This window comes from Saccopteryx leptura, chromosome 1, assembly GCF_036850995.1.
Source record: "Saccopteryx leptura isolate mSacLep1 chromosome 1, mSacLep1_pri_phased_curated, whole genome shotgun sequence".
In the NCBI taxonomy this organism is placed as follows: Eukaryota; Metazoa; Chordata; class Mammalia; order Chiroptera; family Emballonuridae; genus Saccopteryx; species Saccopteryx leptura.
This window is the reverse complement of record NC_089503.1, coordinates 378,765,843-378,783,099: the sequence shown is the minus strand read 5'-3', so window position 1 is coordinate 378,783,099 and position 17,257 is coordinate 378,765,843. Positions and strand designations below refer to the sequence as shown.

The 17,257-nt window shown below is 51.4% G+C and overlaps 1 protein-coding gene across 1 annotated transcript; it reads right to left on the bottom strand.

The window, feature by feature from the left end:
• Window positions 1-8,211: 8,211 nt before the first annotated feature.
• Window positions 8,212-14,142, bottom strand: LOC136389579 (triggering receptor expressed on myeloid cells 3-like). The gene is made up of 5 exons (XM_066361416.1): window positions 14,062-14,142; window positions 13,047-13,394; window positions 11,272-11,337; window positions 8,826-8,954; window positions 8,212-8,496 (listed from the first exon to the last, which is right to left on the bottom strand). The coding sequence occupies exons 1-5, from the start codon at window positions 14,117-14,119 to the stop codon at window positions 8,450-8,452; spliced, it is 648 nt and encodes a 215-aa protein (XP_066217513.1). The 5' UTR covers window positions 14,120-14,142; the 3' UTR covers window positions 8,212-8,449.
• Window positions 14,143-17,257: the final 3,115 nt, after the last annotated feature.

The following is a 17,257-nucleotide window of genomic DNA, read 5'->3' as shown; positions in this document are numbered from 1 at the left end:
TGTTTCTGATATCTTTACATTTTACGTAATGGGTGTAGGGCCGTGTGTGTGTGTGTGTGTGTGTGTGTGTGTGTGTGTATTTCCTATTCTCCCTTCCAGGCAATGTGTGAGGTGTTTTTTTTTTTTATCTGAGCTCTTTCTTTTCTCTATAATTCTCAGAGATTTATATCCTTTCTCAAGTACTTTTCCTTTCTATTTTTTCTCTTCAACAGAGATTCTTAACAACCATATGTTAGTACGTTGACTTTTTTCATGTCTCTTCACTTCTTTTTGATTTTTTAATTTCCTAATGCTCTCCTCAACTTTTTCAAGAGTTTCTCAACTTTTCTTCCAGCTCATCCTCAGCCACATCTACCCCTTATTTATCATACATATTGTGGTCTTTATTTCAGGTACAATCTTTTTCACAACCAATATTCCACCTAGCAGATTGAACGGTTCTTGTTCGGGGTGCACACAGTCTACATCTTCCCTTCCTCCCTTAGCCACACTGACCGCACGTACTTAGAACTGTGGTGCTGTCAGCTCCCATAGTTCTGCTCCGGGTGGCTCCTGCTGTTCTGGTGTGCTGTCATTCTTTTCAGGTACAGTTCTGCTGAGGTGCAATGTTGCTTTGGCTTGTAAATTCAGATTCGCCAGGAGTTATCAAATACCCAGGCTGGTCGCAGGTAATGAGAAAGCACAGAAGGCTAAAGCTTTCTATCTAGTGAGTTTGAAAACTGGGAAAGATAAGCCGCAGAACACAAAAGGGTGCCCCTCATGTACCCACATTGCTGCCATTCTCATCTTCTGGTCCTGGTTTCAACTTTGAACTCTTTGGGACATCTTCCTTAGTTTGTAATCCACCTGCCTTGGGGTTTAGAGAAGAGAAGGGTTAGGGAGCAAACACCTGTGAGCAGCTGACCATCTATTTTCATCCATACTCCACAGCTTCTGCTGTGCCTCACGGCCCCCTAGAGCACCTGTGACCTGGGCTGTTGTAGACTATTTCTGTGGTGAAGGGGATGCCATGACAGCCTCAAGGGGCATGACGGCACGGGCATGCACCGGGTTTCTCATGACAGCCTCAAGGGGCATGATGGCACGGGCATGCACCGGGTTTCTCATGACAGCCTCAAGGGGCATGATGGCACGGGCATGCACCAGGTTTCTCATGACAGCCTCAAGGGGCATGACGGCACGGGCATGCACCGGGTTTCTCGCACCTGTTTCTGGCTATGTCTCCAGCCCTGTCAGCCCCAGGCTTTGGTCACTCTCTATACCTACCATTCAACACACACCAGCGCAGCCTCCAGCTCCCACACTGTTTGGGCTCCATTTGGTCTCATTCTAGAAATCTGTGTCTATATTTTCTACAGTTCCTGAAAAGTTAATGACCTGAGCCATCCTCCCCATTTCTCTCTCTCCAACTCTAGACCCGAGTCCCAAGGGCTTCTCTGCAGCACCCTGTGCCTCAGCCATCTTGGAAGAATCCTTGGGTTTCCTCTTTGTGACTCTGAGGCTGCATGAACTATCTGGCCATCTCTTCCCATGCCCCTCCCTCCTGTTGAGACCTCTGACCTACCTGTGGTCAGAACCATTGAGGGAAGGTGGGCCAGAGATCCCCTCTGGAGAAGTGATCAGAACTGAGGAACACACACACACACACACACACACACACACACACACACACACACACACACAACAATGGCTGCTCAGGAGACCAGAATACAGAATGAGATTGGCCCTCAAAACCTGTTGAGGACATAGAGAGGAGAGGAGACAGAGCCAACACCTTAGAGCCCTTCAGGCCAGGGGTGACAAGGACCTGGGACCATTACAGCCTACTGAAGTCCGGAAGTCCAGGCTGCCACTGGGCCCAAGGGGAGGAGTTTCTCCCGAGCTGGTGGGAAGCGAGGGGCAGAACTGGGACACGAGGTGCAGGTTCTTTCAGGACAGCGTTTGCCTCCCGGCATACCAGCCCACCGTGACTGTCTCTGTGATCAGATCAGATGGGGCACTTTTTCTCCCTGGGTGTTTTTTTTGTTTGTTTGTTTTTTACAGAGACAGAGAGAGAGTCAGAGAGAGGGATAGATAGGGACAGACAGAAAGGAATGGAGAGAGAAGAGAAGCATCAATCATCAGTTTTTCGTGGAGACATCTTAGTTGTTCATTGATTGCTTTCTCATATGTGCCTTGACCGTGGGCCTTCAGCAGACCAAGTGACCCCTTGCTCGAACCAGCGACCTTGGGTCCAAGCTGGTGAGATTTGCTCAAACCAGATGAGCCCGCGTTCAAGCTGGCGACCTCGGGGTCTTGAACCTGGGTCCTCCGCATCCCAGTTCAGTGCTCTATCCACTGCGCCACCGCCTGGTCAGGCTCTCCCTCGGTCTTAAGCCTAGAAAGTCCTGAGTGTCGTGTCCCACCAGCCCAGGCCCCAGAGGCTCAGCCCCCAGGGGCAGGCTTCCATGGGCCTCCTTCCTGAATCTGAGGTTACCAAGCTGCCTGCACTGAGACCCCACACCTACCTGTACTTTCCAGGGGCCAGGGGTGCGGTCCTCCTGGGGGAAGTGCTCAGGGCTAAAGAGAAAAGAAAGTAGACAACAGTTTTCCAGAGGCCTGAAGACAGAATGAGGTCTGGTCCTACTTCCTGTGAAAGGAAGTGGAGACCCAGGGATAGTCCCTCAAGGACCCCTAGGCCTGGGGTGACCTGTGCCTGAGGTCTGCACACCAGAGGTGTTGGGGTGTGTGTGTGTGTGTGTGTGTGTGTGTGTGTGTGTGTGTGTGTGTGTGTAAGAAAAAGAGAGTCAGAGAGAGAGTCCAGGATTCTGCCTGGTGAGCTCTGGGCACCTCTTCCCACCAGGTGGGGCCAGACGAGCAGAGTGGAGCAGAGGTGACCGCCCTTCTCTGGAGACAGGGGCCTTGATCCCCTTGGACAGCTGGAGTGATGGAGGCACACGAAGGGGTGAGTAACGTTTCTTCCAGGCCTGGGGAGGGAAGGGCCATTTCCTGAAGAAAGGAGCTCACTTGGAGACAGCAGCAGGCTGACGTTTCTGTGCACAGCGACCACATTGCTGGAAGGGTTGTAGCCTCCACACGAGCAGGGCCCCGAGTCCTTCTCCCTCAGCTGAGTCATGGTGACAATGAGGAAACCAGCATCTGGAATGTCCCAGACCACGTATCGAGAGTCCTGAGCTGCTGTTCGGGGCTTGGATCTGGTGACTGATCTGATGCAGACTTTCGGAGATGTCTGCCAGCCCCGGTGTTCTTCCTGCAGGGCCCTCCCTCGGGAGGGAGCAGGCATTGCACAGAGCGGCTGCCCCACCACCTCATAAAGCTCCTCAGGCACTGTGCCTCCTGGGGCACCTGGAGAACCAGTCTTCACATCAGGGCCCTGGCTGGATGCAGCCACCCCATCACTGGGAAAGGGGAGAAGGACCAAATTCTGATGGCCACATCCAGAAAATGGTCCCCGAGGCCAGCCCTCTGGTCACAGAGCCACCCTGCCCCCCCGTCCGGCCTCTGTCTTTCACTCCCTGCATCTCACCTGAGGCTAGGAGCACCAGCAGGTCGGGGTCAGGAGCAGGCAGGGCCCCCCCCCAGGCCATGCCACCTGCAATCTATTTCTGGTGGCGGAGGACAGGAGGAGAGGGGAGGCCTCTGCGGAAAGGGAACCAGCAGCTGGGTCTAATTCTGCACCAGCTTCCCAGCATCTCTGAGCTGGGAGAACTGAGAAAAGCCGACACCTAGCCTGGGGAAGTGGTTGGCCTGAGAGGCGGGCTCTGTGGGCAGAGGGGAGAGAGGGGCAGCCAGGCCCGGGTCGGGGCCACCAGCTGATGGTCTGTGTCTGCGCCTGGAGACCTCGGCCCTGACTCAGTGGTTCCCTTTTGCTTAACTTCTCTTCATCTTTATCACTCCACAGCTGGTCCCCGTCACTCTCCGTCATAGTTGCTGAGGGAACGTCTGAGAATGTCCAAGAAGAAACCATGGTGCAATACGGAGCTGTTCCTCTTTTCTCTCTCAATGCCTATGAGTGGTTGGGAGCCGTTGGTGGCCTGGCTGGAACCCTGAATCCCTCTGGGACTCAGAGCAAGACAGGGACCCCACTCCCAGGCTTGGCGGGTCAACCATGTGTTTTCACCATAGGAGGTTAGAGGGGCAGAGTTTCCATTCCCAGACCTGTAAGGAAGACCCTGGGAAAGGTGAGGTCCAGAGCGGGGTGGGGGTGGGGGGCTGAATGGGGATTTTCCGAGGGGAGGGCAAGAAGGGAGAGGACCAGGGGGGGCTGGGAGAAGGCAAGGAGGGGAGCTCGACGCCATGTCTGTATCTTCAGTTCTCACTCCCTGATGTGCTCCCTCGGTGTTGGGTGCAGTGTTCGTGACGGGGTGAAAAGATGAAAAACCCTTGTGTTTTCATGATGTGTGTGTAAAAATGTGTGGAGGGAAAAATGGCCGAAGTTGGAACAACAGAATTCTGAGCAACAGAATAAGGTGGTATTTTTAAAAATATTTTTATTGACTTTTTTTAAAGAGAGAGGCACAGAGAGAGAGAGAGAGAGAGAGAGAGAGAGAGAAGAAAAAGAAAACATTAATTTGTTGTTCCACTTATGTATGCATTCATTGGTTGATTCTGGTATGTGTCCTGATCGGGGACTGAACCCGCAACCTTGTTACGTTGAGACGATGCTGTAACCAGCTGAGCTACCGGACCTGATCAGGGCTTCTGGTATGGTATTATGTAATGTCACACGTGAGAGTTGTGTGATTTTTTTTTTCCTAATAGGGTTAGGGGTTTGGGAGAGGAAGCCCATGAAGATCAAGTCCATTCTCATCACATCATAGCAAGGGTACATCTTAGCAACATGATATAATCACTGTTGAGCTTAACCTCGATCACCAGGCTGAACTGGTGTTCGCCAGGTTTGTCCACTGTAAACGTACCCTTCCCCGCTCTCCACATTGTGCTCTTTAGAGGGAAGTCTTGGCTATGACCGTTTCTCAGAATTTCCTTATTTTTGATGACTTTGACAGTTCTGAGAAATAGTCACAGCCAAGAGGAGCCTAAAAAAACACCATGACCAAACGTGGTCAGGTATCCTGGGTGCCATTCTGGAACAGAGAGAGGACACTAAGTGAAAGCTAAGGACCGCTGAATGAGGTATGGACTTTAGTCAATAACATATCATTATTGATTGGCTGATTGATTGTGACAAAGGTACTGTAGTAATGTCAGCTATTACTAAGAGTGGGAACTGGGGATCTGGGAACTCTGTAATATCCTCACAACTTTTCTGAGATCTAAACCTATTCTAAAATTCAAAATTTCAAAATGCAGAGAGACTATATGTACAAAACCTATTTATAAATACTCAATAACTAACAAAGAAAATAATATATTCTTCAAAAAGAATATTTTTGAAGTATTCTTTACACAAATACTGACGGCAGCCATGTCGGTGGCCAGTTTACCTGAGGTCCGCTCGCTTTGCTGCACACAGACTGCGCATGTGTGTGTCCCCGCGAAGCGGGGGGGGGGGGGGGGGGGGGGGGACACGACCACACACACACACACACACACACGACTGAACTCATGCGGCTGGTTTCCCCGATGGTTGTAACCAGCTCTCCTTCAGCATGTTCAACCTTCAGAGCGTCCTGTTTGTTCAGACAGTGACTGTTTCACCTCCCTGAAAGGAGCAGACACTCTCACCAAGAAGCTGCCCAGGGAAGAGGGCAAAGAAATGGGGAGGGGCCTACAGCTACTGCTGTCTGTGACTACGTCCCCACCATGGAGCTCAGCTACCCTGCCTTTACTGGATTTCTCGGCTCAATCAAAGGCCTCAACCTGGGCTCAGACCCCATAATCTGTACCCACCCAATGTGTCTAGTCCCCCCACTCCTGGCCGCCATTCTGGTCGTGCCTCAGACTGGGCTGGCGCTGTCCCCTTCCCCAGCCTCTGCAATGCCTCCAGGGCCCGCTCCCCAGCTAGCCTCGCTGTGTGGAGCCAGAAAGGGGGTCCTCTTGCAAGAAGCGGTGTAGAGGACTCCTGCAACCACCACCCCTGCCCCTGTCATGAGCATCTGGCTGCACACTATGGCCCTGACCCTGCACTGTGTTTTGTCACTACCCTACTGTGGACACTCTGTGTTCCTCTCCGGACAGGCTGTGAGTCCCGGGAGAGCAGGCCGGCTGCTCCCATTTACTGCGCGAGCCCTGCCTTGCTCAACCCTCGGTCCTCAGCTGTCTGCGCATGCTCCTTGGTCTGATGCGCAGGGGGCCGGAGAGGGCGTCTCCAGCTGCAGAGCGGGGCAGAGGTCGCCCAGGGTTTCACAGAGATTTCATTACTGAGCTGGGCATTTAAACCCTGTCTTCAATAAACACCCTGCACTCTGCCCACTGCTAGCAGCCCCTGGCCACCTCGGGTCCCTCAGAGTGTCCCCACCATCCATTCAAATGGGCCAAACTTGCTCTTGCAAGTCCAAGGACAAGGTGGCAGCGGAGGAGACTCCGGAAAAAAGGCAAAAGGACCGAGGCACGGAAATCATGCGAGCCCTTTCTCGGAGAAAGGAAAACTTAAAAAATCAGAAGTGTGATTCTCTCTTTAAGAAGAAAATCTGCTTTAATGAAATGGAAACTATAGGTCAAACTACCCAGGTGTAAAAGTCCCATGTGCTCTAGAAAGTTTCCATCTGTATCAATAAGAATCTAAGTTGTAACCAGGAACTGAAAGCTCTGTTAGCGGAGAAATGTATGAGAATATCTTTGTACGTTGTCTAAAGGACAACATTCAAAATGTGATTGTCCAATGCTCCCTTCCCAAATATCACCAACATATCAACTGGTTGATAAGAGAAAGCTGAGTTTATGATATTTGGGAAGCCAGCGTTCAACAACATAATTAAACCATCCATTTCTCCCTTACGACTTATGTTTCGGGATCTTACTTCAGATGGTCTTCCCAATCAGAAGCACAATCATATTTTGAATACTGTCTTTTACACAGTGTACAAAGATACAGTTTTGACATTCACAAGCACAACGCAACAAAAATCTCCCTGTGAGAGGGGCGGGATATGGGTCAAGTTCATCTCAGTCATCTAGAGCGAGGGTGTATATTTGCGTTATAGTTCATTAAAATTAAATAAAGAAAATTTCAGTTCCTCAGTCGCACTTGCCACATGTCAGATGCTCCACAACCTTGGTGGCTGGTGGCTCAACTATATTCGGAGGATGCCTATGGGGGAAAGGATAGGAAGTGCAGCTAGGGCAGGGGTCGGGACCCTTTTGGCTGAGAGAGCCATGAACGCCACACATTTTAAAATGTAATTCCATGAGAGCCATACAATGACCCATGTACGTTACGCATTATCCAATAAAAATTTGGTGTTGTCCCGGAGGACAGCTGTGATTGGCTCCAGCCACCCACAACCACAAACATGAGCAGTAGAAAATGAATGGATTGTAATACATGAGAATGTTTTATATTTTTAACGTTATTATTTTTTTTATTAAAGATTTGTCTGCGAGCCAGATGCAGCCATCAAAAGAGCCACATATGGCTCGTGGGCCATAGGTCCCCAACCCCTGAGCTAGGGGGTAAAGGTGGGAAAACTTAAAAAAACCACATTAAACCAGAAGAATGGTAAAGTATGTCCATGGGTGACCATGTGTGTGGACTAGGATGCTGAGAGTGGGGGAGGCTGTGCATGTGTGGGGACAGGGGCTGCAGGCGAACTCTACTGTCTCTTCAGTTTTGCTCTGAACCTAAAACTGCTCTAAAAAATAAAGTCTATTTTTTTTAATGATCAAGAGATGAAAACTATATAATTTTATTTATCAATGTCACTGCAATCAATTTAATTTAAAAAATAAAATAAAAGCCTCTGCCTCAGGCACTAAAAATAGCTGGATTACAAGCATGGGCCTAGATGGGCAGAGCATCAGCCCCAGATGGGGGTTGCTGGGTGGATCCCGGGTAGGGCATATGTGGGAGTCTCTCTATCTGCCCTCTTCTCACTTAAATAAAGAATAGATAGATAGATAGATAGGCAGATAGACAGATAGATAAATAAGTAAGTAAAATGTTTTTGTTTTTTTTTAATGACCAGAAGAGTGAGGAGTCTTGCTGTAGGTTTTACCAGAGGGCCAGAGCCGTACCCAGCAGAGTGAGTTTGGGATCAAATATAAGATTTATTTGAATGATACTCTGTGAGTCCCAGTTGTTGTATCATATTTAATGCAAACAGTCATGTCTCATTTCCTTGGCCTCTGATTGGCTCAGTGGGTCTCTTTCCACCCAGCCCCAGGCTTCCCCACTCACTGCTGGAGCAGAAAAGGGCTGGGCAGGGGTCTCACAGAACAAGTTTAGGAAGCCTTTTGTTTCCCCGAGAGAGAGATTGATTTATTCGTTTGGTCGCTGAACAGAATAAACGTTCAGAATAAATGTTTGCTGGGGGAGGCGGGATGCCCGTCAGCTCCGGGAAGGCTCGGCTGGCTGCTTCCCTGGGTTTGGCTCGCCTGAGGAGTGAGAGAAAGGGGCAGGATTTGAAAATGATCCACTCGTGCCAGCCCCGAGTCTCCCCGCCTCCTCTGAAGAAAAGACTGGTGGCCACGCAGCAAAAACCTCACTGGCCTCTCCCACCCCCAGGTCCTCCTGTCCTGGGGAGCCCGGCCCAGTGCCTTTCACATCGTTCTGGGGGGTCTGGCCCCGCCTCCTGTCCAAACAATCCCGTGAATGGAAGTGTAGGAACCCCGGGGACAGGCTTCCTCTAAACCCACTTCTGCAGCCACCGCCCAGGTCCCTACCATTCATTTCCACCGCAAGCCTCGCCCAGGTCCCCACTCACCTGAGGCACAGCCTTTCCAAAGGAGGACAAACATGACTGAGAACACCAGGCCCTTGTTCAGGATGAAGCCACAGGCCAGAACAATGGTCAGCAGAGGCAGGCTGGAAAGGTCAAAGGCGAACAGCCCGCCTGGAAGGTCAAGCGCAAGCGTTGGTATCCTGGGTTTGGCCCTCCTGAATCTGAAAGGGTGGGAGTCTGCCGAGTGTTCTGCCCTGAAGCTCAGCCTGCCCCCTGCCTCCCTGCCAAGAGAGCAGCTGAGCAGGGATTCACATACTTCGAGGCACGGCCTTACTTTTCCCATGATCCTTTGCCCTGGCTCTGGCCTCTAAAGGAATCCACCTGGTCTCCTGCCTGGAACATCTCCCTTCCGCACACCTCCTGCACACAGCTCCTGGGTCACTCGACACTGGGCCTTCACTCCTCCACCCCAAGGGCCAGGGTAGGCCCTTGCGCTCCCACTTGCCTACAGGACAAAGTGCACAAGGCTGCCTGGCACTCAAAGCCCTCACAGCCTGAGTTCACGGCCCTGCTTTAACCTCACCCTCCTCTCCGCTGAGCCACCCTGTCTACCTTCGGAGCCAACACACTGAGTGTGCATTCCCGCCACCTGCTCCTGGCATAGCGGCCATCCCCCCTTCTGCATACTTTACTCCTCTGCTACCTTCCAAGATTCTCCTCCTCTCAGGAGTGCTCTCTACACCCACGTCTGGCCCCCACACCCCAGCAACTCCGGGTAGGGAAGGTCTTCAGTCCATCCCATTCCTTTAACTCCAAGAAAGAGGCCGCAGGTAGCTCCGATTCCATTCACACCCGGCCCACGTTTCCCAGGTGGTGCCTTGTCTTCAGGGGTATAACACACCTTTACGACCTTAGCTCCCCAATCCCCAGCTCCTTTCCTTTGCGGCTGGTGGCCAGGACTTCCTGCTGCCTTGAAGAAGTAACATCCAAGGCTTGCTTGGGGTTCAGGACTCCCTCGGCCTGCCTGGAGCAGGAGACAGTCCCCCAAGTGGTCTAGCCTGGCTCTCTGGAACCCACAAGTGAGGCCTGAGCCAGCGGTCCCAGCTAATTATCCTACAGTATTATTCTGCTTTGCCGTGCCCTCTGCACAATGACCCTTCTTCAGAGACAACGTGTGCCCTCTGTGCAATGACCCTCCTTCAGAGACAACGTATGCTGAATCCAGATCACCCTTTAGGGTGGAATCGCTTTGGTAGGTGTCGTGTTCCAAAAGAGATGAAAAGCTCTTGAGGGCCTTGACTGACACCAGGCCCCTACCGGTTACCCAGAGAATGCCTGATAAAGATGGGATGAGACAGCTTACCCTGAGCTTGTCAGGCTGTCGGCAAAACCTGGCTGACTTCATTTGAACCAGAGAGGGACCTTTAAGATGTTTGGGACAATTTTTTTTTTTTTCTATAGCCTGAGCAGGCATCTCCCAAGTTTATTGTCACGGGACTATACTCTATTTGGGGGATAAACATTCACAGGGTCCTAGAAAGTCAAAGGTGAAAGCAACATTCACCAGCATCTAATCCAGGGGTAGTCAACCTGGTCCCTACCGCCCACTAGGGGGCGTTCCAGCTTTCATGGTGGGTGGTAGTGGAGCAACCAAAGTCTAAATAAAAAGATAGATTTAACTATAGTAAGTTGTTTTATAAAGATTTATTCTGCCAAACAGCGAAAATCTGACATAAAATACTTGGTAAGTAATTATTATATGCTTTAACTTGCTGTAACTCTGCTTTATACATTTTATAAAGTAAAGTTACTTCCCTACTTTATAAATGACCATTACTAAGGAACCGGTGGGTGGTTAGAAAATGTTACTACTAACAGAGATACAGAAGTGGGCGGTAGGTATGAAAAGGTTGACCACCCCTGCTCTAATCTGACCCCTAAGGAGCGTCACTCAGGAAACAGCAGCAGAACCAGCACAAGGACCCAGATCTCCTGGCTCTTTGCTGTGTATTTCTATGACATCCTACTGGTCTCAGCTTTCAGAGTGTTGTCCAGTGAGCCTAGCCCAATGTTTTATTTTAATTTTTCTGTTGATTTGAGAGAGAGCGAGAGAAAGAGAAGCATCATCTCGCTGTTCCATTTAGTTGTTCCATTCAGTTGTGCACTCATTGGTTGCCTCTCCTACGGGCCCTGACCGGGAATTAAACCCACACCTCGGCATACCGAGACGATGCTTTATCCACTGAGCCACCTGGCCAGGACCTAATTTTTTAGCTCCTAGTTCTCACGTCCACCCAGCCTGTCACAGTCTACTGGCCCGCTCACCATGTCCCCAACAAGTTCCACTCTTGCTTCTGACCCATTGTGGAGCTTTCCATCGGGCAGAGAACTTCCCTCCTGCTGCCTCCCGTGGCCCACCTTCTCTCCCTTAAATCCCCACTTCAGGCCTCTCTTTCTATAGTAGGATTGGGAGGACAACATCCATCACCTCCATTTAGCGTCCCGTTATGCAAATTTCTGTCTGTGGGCATGGGCATCGGCTGCTGTGTCGTCCCTGGAAAAGTGAAGAAAAATACACACGGGTTCCCCACAGTTCAGGGAGGTGAGGTCCGTTGAGCTCTGGTTAGGCCCAGCACCACTCCAGAAAGAAGTCTCTGTGCATTTGTTGTCACCTAACTGAAAACTGTGCAGCTGCCGTTCCCCATCCCCCCCATCCCCCACCCCCACGCCACCTCAGTGCTGACTGCGCGTGTCCTTGTCAGAGGGTTTCCCCTGGGAGATCATGAAACCCTTCAGGCAGGGACAATCTGTCCGAGACTCAGTTTCCTTAGCTACATCCGCCTAAAATGTCCTCCAATTACTGGGGAAAAGAAATACGAAGCTGCCCTGAAAACCCCACTGCTTGCTGCTCGTGCTTTGATGAAAACAATCACGTTCACATTTATTCTGTGTTCACCTTGATACCGTTCTCATTCAACAAGATGGCCTCAGTCATTCTCAATCATTTCTCTTTCCAGTGAGCCATACATTCAGACCTGGTGGGCCCAGGCTGTCTACGGGAGCAGACAGGCTTTGCCAAGGGCAAAAGGTGAGGCCTTTGTTTCTCCAAACTTCAACACGGAGAAACCCAGAGAACTGGACCCCTTGAATGTCACAAGGGAGAAAGTCTAGAAGGGCACCCACGAGGGGCCCGCTCCAGGTCACTGAGCCGGGTCAGGGCTGCGAGGGAGTAGAAATCCCGGCCAGTGCGTGTTTCCTTGTCCTGCGCAGACTCACGTGCCTTTGTAACAGTTTCCCTGCTCCCACGTGTGTGGGTAGTAAAACAAAGTGAATGAGATGTTTCTGAATAGAGGAGAACGGAACCGCTTAACTGACCGCTTAAATCATTTGTAACCAGCCTGTTAATTATTGGGCATCACTGGCTGTTCCTAAAGAAGTGGGGGATGCTTTTTTTCTATTATGTGGGTTCAGTGGCTCCTCTCCATTCCCGCCCACTGTGTGGTGGGGACCTCTCGGGCTCATTGGCTCACAAGGAGCAGGTTTACTGAGAAGCTGGAGGCAGGAGTGTTGGGTTAGGTGGGTAAACAGACTTTCTAAGAGGAGGGGGAGAATGGGCCGTGCCCCCAGCAGCGAGAAGCCACTCAAGGTCACTGAAAAGCCCTTCATCTTGCTGTCTAATATCTATTACGTGTCTTTTGAGGAAAAGGGACAGTATTTTACTGGTCACCCTGGCCCACTCCAGGATTCACCAAGGACAGTCAGATCAAACGGGTCTCTGTCTGATTCCAGCTGCATGCACGACCGAAAGGCGCAGTGAGGAGCTCTTTGCCCTCCTCCCTTGAACACGAGGCAGCAGTAATGCTTGGCTACGTGCAGAGTCCGTGTTTGGTTATTTGGTTCCTCTGGCAGCTGCTCTGCCATCGAGTAAGAGGATTTTTTGAGATCACCTAGTCGTACTTTCCTGCCTTAACAGGTGAGAAAACTGGAGTCCAGAGGGGAGCTATGACTCTCAAAGTCACAAAGCAAGAGAACAGAAGAGTCGGGTGCTCTGATTTTGGGTGGAGATCTTTTCCTATTACTCTGTGCTCCTCTCTCTCTCTCTCTCTCTCTCTCTCTCTCTCTCTGTCTCTCTCTCTCTGTCTCTCTCTCTCTCTCTCTGTCTCTCTCTCTCAAGCAGCCCCGGCATCAGATGGGGCCCCGGCCTGAGACTAAGGAGCGCAGCCTCCACACCCCTGCCCCATCCGGGTTCTCTCCGCTGCTCACCTCCGCACAGTGCCAGCCGGATCCGAGGAGGCAGGACTCGGGGTGTCCGGGGTGAGAGGTCAATCGCGCACTGATACAGTCCCGCGTCCTGCCGCCGCAGCTCTGTCACTGTGACCTTGAACTCGGAATTGCTGGGATCATCCTCCAGCAGGTATCGTCCGTTCTGGACCAGTTTTTTACTTAGGCTTGTAGTGTTCGTTCTGATCAGTGTCTGCGGGGGGCCCTGGCTCGGTACGCGCTGCCAGGCCTTCAGGCTGGAGGCGAAGAGCGTGTTGTAAAGACATTGTACGGTCAGGTTCCTCCCCTCTAGTAGGCACTGTGATTCCTCTTCCTCTGCAGCTCGGAGTCCTAGAATGAGAAACCAGTGCTCACTGAGCCACCATTTCTCCCACCATCCCTACACACACACACACACACACACACACACACACACACACACGGGTCCCAGTGCTGCCTTCTTCAAGCACTTAGGAACAATTGAAGATTTCTATAAACTCCTGTGAATTGACTGGTTCAGCATTGTCAGGAATATACACACACATGGAGCAAATAAGGCAAAATATTGATGATGGTTCAATGTTCGAATGTAGCGGATCCAATCTATGGTGGCTATTCTTTCTATATTTTGTAGATTGAAAACTCTTCATAATAAAAAGGTAAAAAAAAAAAAAAAAATTGAAAAAGCTGAATGCTCTTCCCATTCCTCTCCACCCACAGCCACCCTCTTTGGTCCCAGAGGGCATCTACTGATAGGTTCCAGCTGGCACTGACCTCTGTCTCCTCCTAACCCTCCCTGCCATGGACCCTACAGCCCATTGCATCACCATCGTCATCGTCTGTTTCATCACTCGTTCCTGCTGGGTCAGGGCCCAGCAGTAGAGTCTGCACTCATTACCTTCCTATTCCCATTCCCGTCTCTAACACGTGCATTCCCGTCCTCCTATGGAAGTGAGAGGAAGCCCCGCTCAGTGGGCCCCTCCCTTGGCCACCTGCACCCCTCTCCCGCTCGCCTTACCTGAGACCCAGAGCAGCAGCAGCAGCCGGGGCCACCCCCTGAGCCGCGTCCTCCCCATCCTATCTGCTGTGTGCTGGCTGGCTGGCGGCTCTGGCCGTTGGCTGGAGGATGTTACCCCATAGGGCTATTTTCCGTCTTCCCTGAGAGGTTTAGCGGTTACTATGCAATTGAGAAACCCAAGGGAAATGTGATGAGAGGGACGAGCTCTGGAAAATGCAGAAGGAGGAGAAGAGAGAGAGCACTGCCCTTGTGAAATCTTCCTTCCCGTTTTCATTAGGTCACAGCCCTATTGGGCAACACTCGCTAGCTCCCTGCTCTCCACCACTCACTAGCTCCCTGCTCTCCACCACTCGCTAGCTCCCTGCTCTCCGCCACTCGCTAGCTCCCTGCTCTCCGCCACTCGCTAGCTCCCTGCTCTCCGCCACAGCACATCTGCACCCACCTGGTGTCCCACCGCTGCTCCACTCACCTCCTCAGGTCACCGAGGCATTCTCATCACTGGACACTGACCACCACATCCCCAGGCCCTCCTGCCACTCACCCTGTCTGGAATGAATGGGACATTCACCTTTGGTTTGCCCTTCAAGACCCATTCAACCTTCCCGATGACACACCTTCATTAATTTTACCCCACACCGTTGTTCTCAAGGATTGGCATGTGACCAAATCCCGGGGAAGCTTGGCAAACACACACATGCCTGGGCTCCAGCCCCAGAGACTCTGATCTGGTAAGTCTAGAGAAGGCCTAGGAACTTGCATTTTAAAAAAGCAGCCCAGGTCAGGGCACACAGGAGAAGTACTCATCTGCTTCTCCACCCCTCCCCCTCTCTCTTCTCTCACTCTCTCTCTCTCTCTTCCCCTCCTGAAGCCATGGCTCAACTGGATCAAGTTAGCCCTGGGCACTGAGGATGGCTCCATGGCCTCTGCCTCAGGCATTACGAAAAGCTTGGTTGTTGAACAATGGAGCAATGCCCCCCGATGGGCAAAGCATCCCCCCTAGAGGGGTTGCTGGGTGGATCCTGGTCAGGGTGCATGCTGGAGTCTGTCTCTGCCTCCCCTTCTCTCGCTGAAATAAATTAAAAAAAAAAAAAAGCAACCCAGGGGATTCTGAGCTAATTCCTTAGGCAAGTTGTCGAAACAGACGATGCCTATGGAAGCTCTGTATGAGGTGAGAGGGGCCCCATGGCTTTCTCAGGGTACCCCGCCTGTATGTGAGGTGTATGCTTCCCTGAGCCCCCGGTCTAGGCAAAGGCATGGAGAACACAATTATAATGGTATAATAGTACTGGGGGTAACAAGTACTATGGATTGAAGGCCTATGTGTACCAGGTGTCTTACCCAGGGTATCTCATTTAATCCTGTCAGCTTTGGGAGGCTGTGTGGAAAATATTTGTCATCTTTTGGGTTTCCCAATGCCTGTTCTGTCTGGGGGATATGCCCCAATGTGTGGGCCTCACCAGGACACAGAGCTCCACTCCCCCCCCCCATTGATATGGAGGCGGGTTCCACCTGCCCCTTCCCCCCAGCACCTATGACACAGGCTTGTGACTTGACCTAAGCTTGGCCAAATGCATGAGTCCGCCCAGGATTCGGGGTCCTACAGGTGCGATACAAGATGCAGGGCCAGTTGAAGATGACTGCACGTTGAGAGTCCATGAATATATGGTGGTGAGTACTTGGTGGCTTCAAGTGTGCGGGAGCAGTGGTGTCAACGGCAAGTTCATCACTAGACTGTCTCACGTCAGAACCTCAGCTGTCCCATTCTCTCTCGGTTTCTGCTGTTTTCTAAACCTGATCCTCCAGCCTTCTCAGTGACTCTGTGAGCTACTGGGATCTTTCCAACTTCCCTGGCTGCTTGAGACAGCCGGAATTGGGTTCAGTTGTTGGCACCGAGAATCATGGCTGGTGTTGGTTCCTTTGCCCATGAGGCAATCAGGAATCTCTCCAGCATGAGGCCCAGAGAGACGAACTGAATCCCTCCCGATCAGACATATCTCGAGGGTGTTGTTTAATTCCAAGGCCTGTGTAATGAACCACATAACACCATTGTCTCAGTCAAGGTCCCAGCAAGAAATGGTGGCTCACTGAAACTGAGTAATCGAGAAATGTGTTTGATAAAAGTGTGATAGAATTTGGGAAAATCGGCAAGAGATGCTGCAATATCTAGAGGCTAAGTGACAGGGATATCATTGCCACTTCTAAGCCTAAAGGGGCACAGGGATGGAGCGGTTGCCCGAATTTGGAGTTGGTAGCTGTTTGGTGAGGGCCTTAAAGGGGCCCCCGGTAGAGAAAAGCAGCCATTCCACAGCGGGGGAGTCCAGAGAATAAAAACCCCACCCTCACTCTCTTTCCATCCTCTGCTCAGTTTCCATGCTGCCCACTGGCCAAGTCCAACCAGAAGCCGGTGGGCAAGGGGGCCTGTGGATTTAACCCACCCTGGTCAGGAAAGAAAAGGACGGCCAGTGGGCCCACAGGTGCCAACGCGACAGCATCCAGCACAACTATTTGTCTTCCGGTTTAGCGTACCTAATTCCTTAGGCAAGTGTAATACATTGGACTTAAGCACCACGTACTTGATAATTGAGTTAAGCACACAAGCACACCAACTTATGCAGTTGGTTCTCTTCACCACGATGGGTGTGTCGTGGTGTTGGGTAAAGAGCATGATGGCTTCCTGGAATCCTAACTCCCAAACAAGCTTGAGAACCACCAAGAGAGAGCCGCACGCACATGCTGGGATTCAGTAGGAACAAAGAGGCCCCTGGAATCTGCATTTTATTTTATTTTATTTTATTTTATTTATTTATTTATTTTCATTTTTCTGAAGCTGGAAACGGGGAGAGACAGTCAGACAGACTCCCGCATGCGCCCGACCGGGATCCACCCGGCACGCCCACCATGGGGCGACGCTCTGCCCACCAGGGGGCGATGCTCTGCCCATCCTGGGCGTCGCCATGTTGCGACCAGAGCCACTCTAGCGCCTGAGGCAGAGGCCACAGAGCCATCCCCAGCGCCCGGGCCATCTTTGCTCCAATGGAGCCCTGGCTGCGGGAGGGGAAGAAAGAGACAGAGAGGAAAGCGCGGTGGAGGGGTGGAGAAGCAAATGGGCGCTTCTCCTGTGTGCCCTGGCTGGGAATTTTTATTTTTTTGAAAGAGAGAGAGAGAGAGGAAGGGAGAGAGATGAGCAGAATCACTC

Bases quoted from the DNA above. Each gene is read 5' to 3' on its own strand.
- LOC136389579 (XM_066361416.1), bottom strand. From the start codon at position 14,119: ATGGGGAGGACGCGGCTCAGGGGGTGGCCCCGGCTGCTGCTGCTGCTC. The intron at 11,338-13,046 runs GTGAGCAGCGGA...TCACTTTTCCAG, and splicing joins CCGGCTGGCACTGTGCGGAG to GGACGACACAGCAGCCGATG. The intron at 8,497-8,825 runs GTGAGTGGGGAC...CTCACTCCTCAG, and splicing joins TTGGAAAGGCTGTGCCTCAG to GCGAGCCAAACCCAGGGAAG.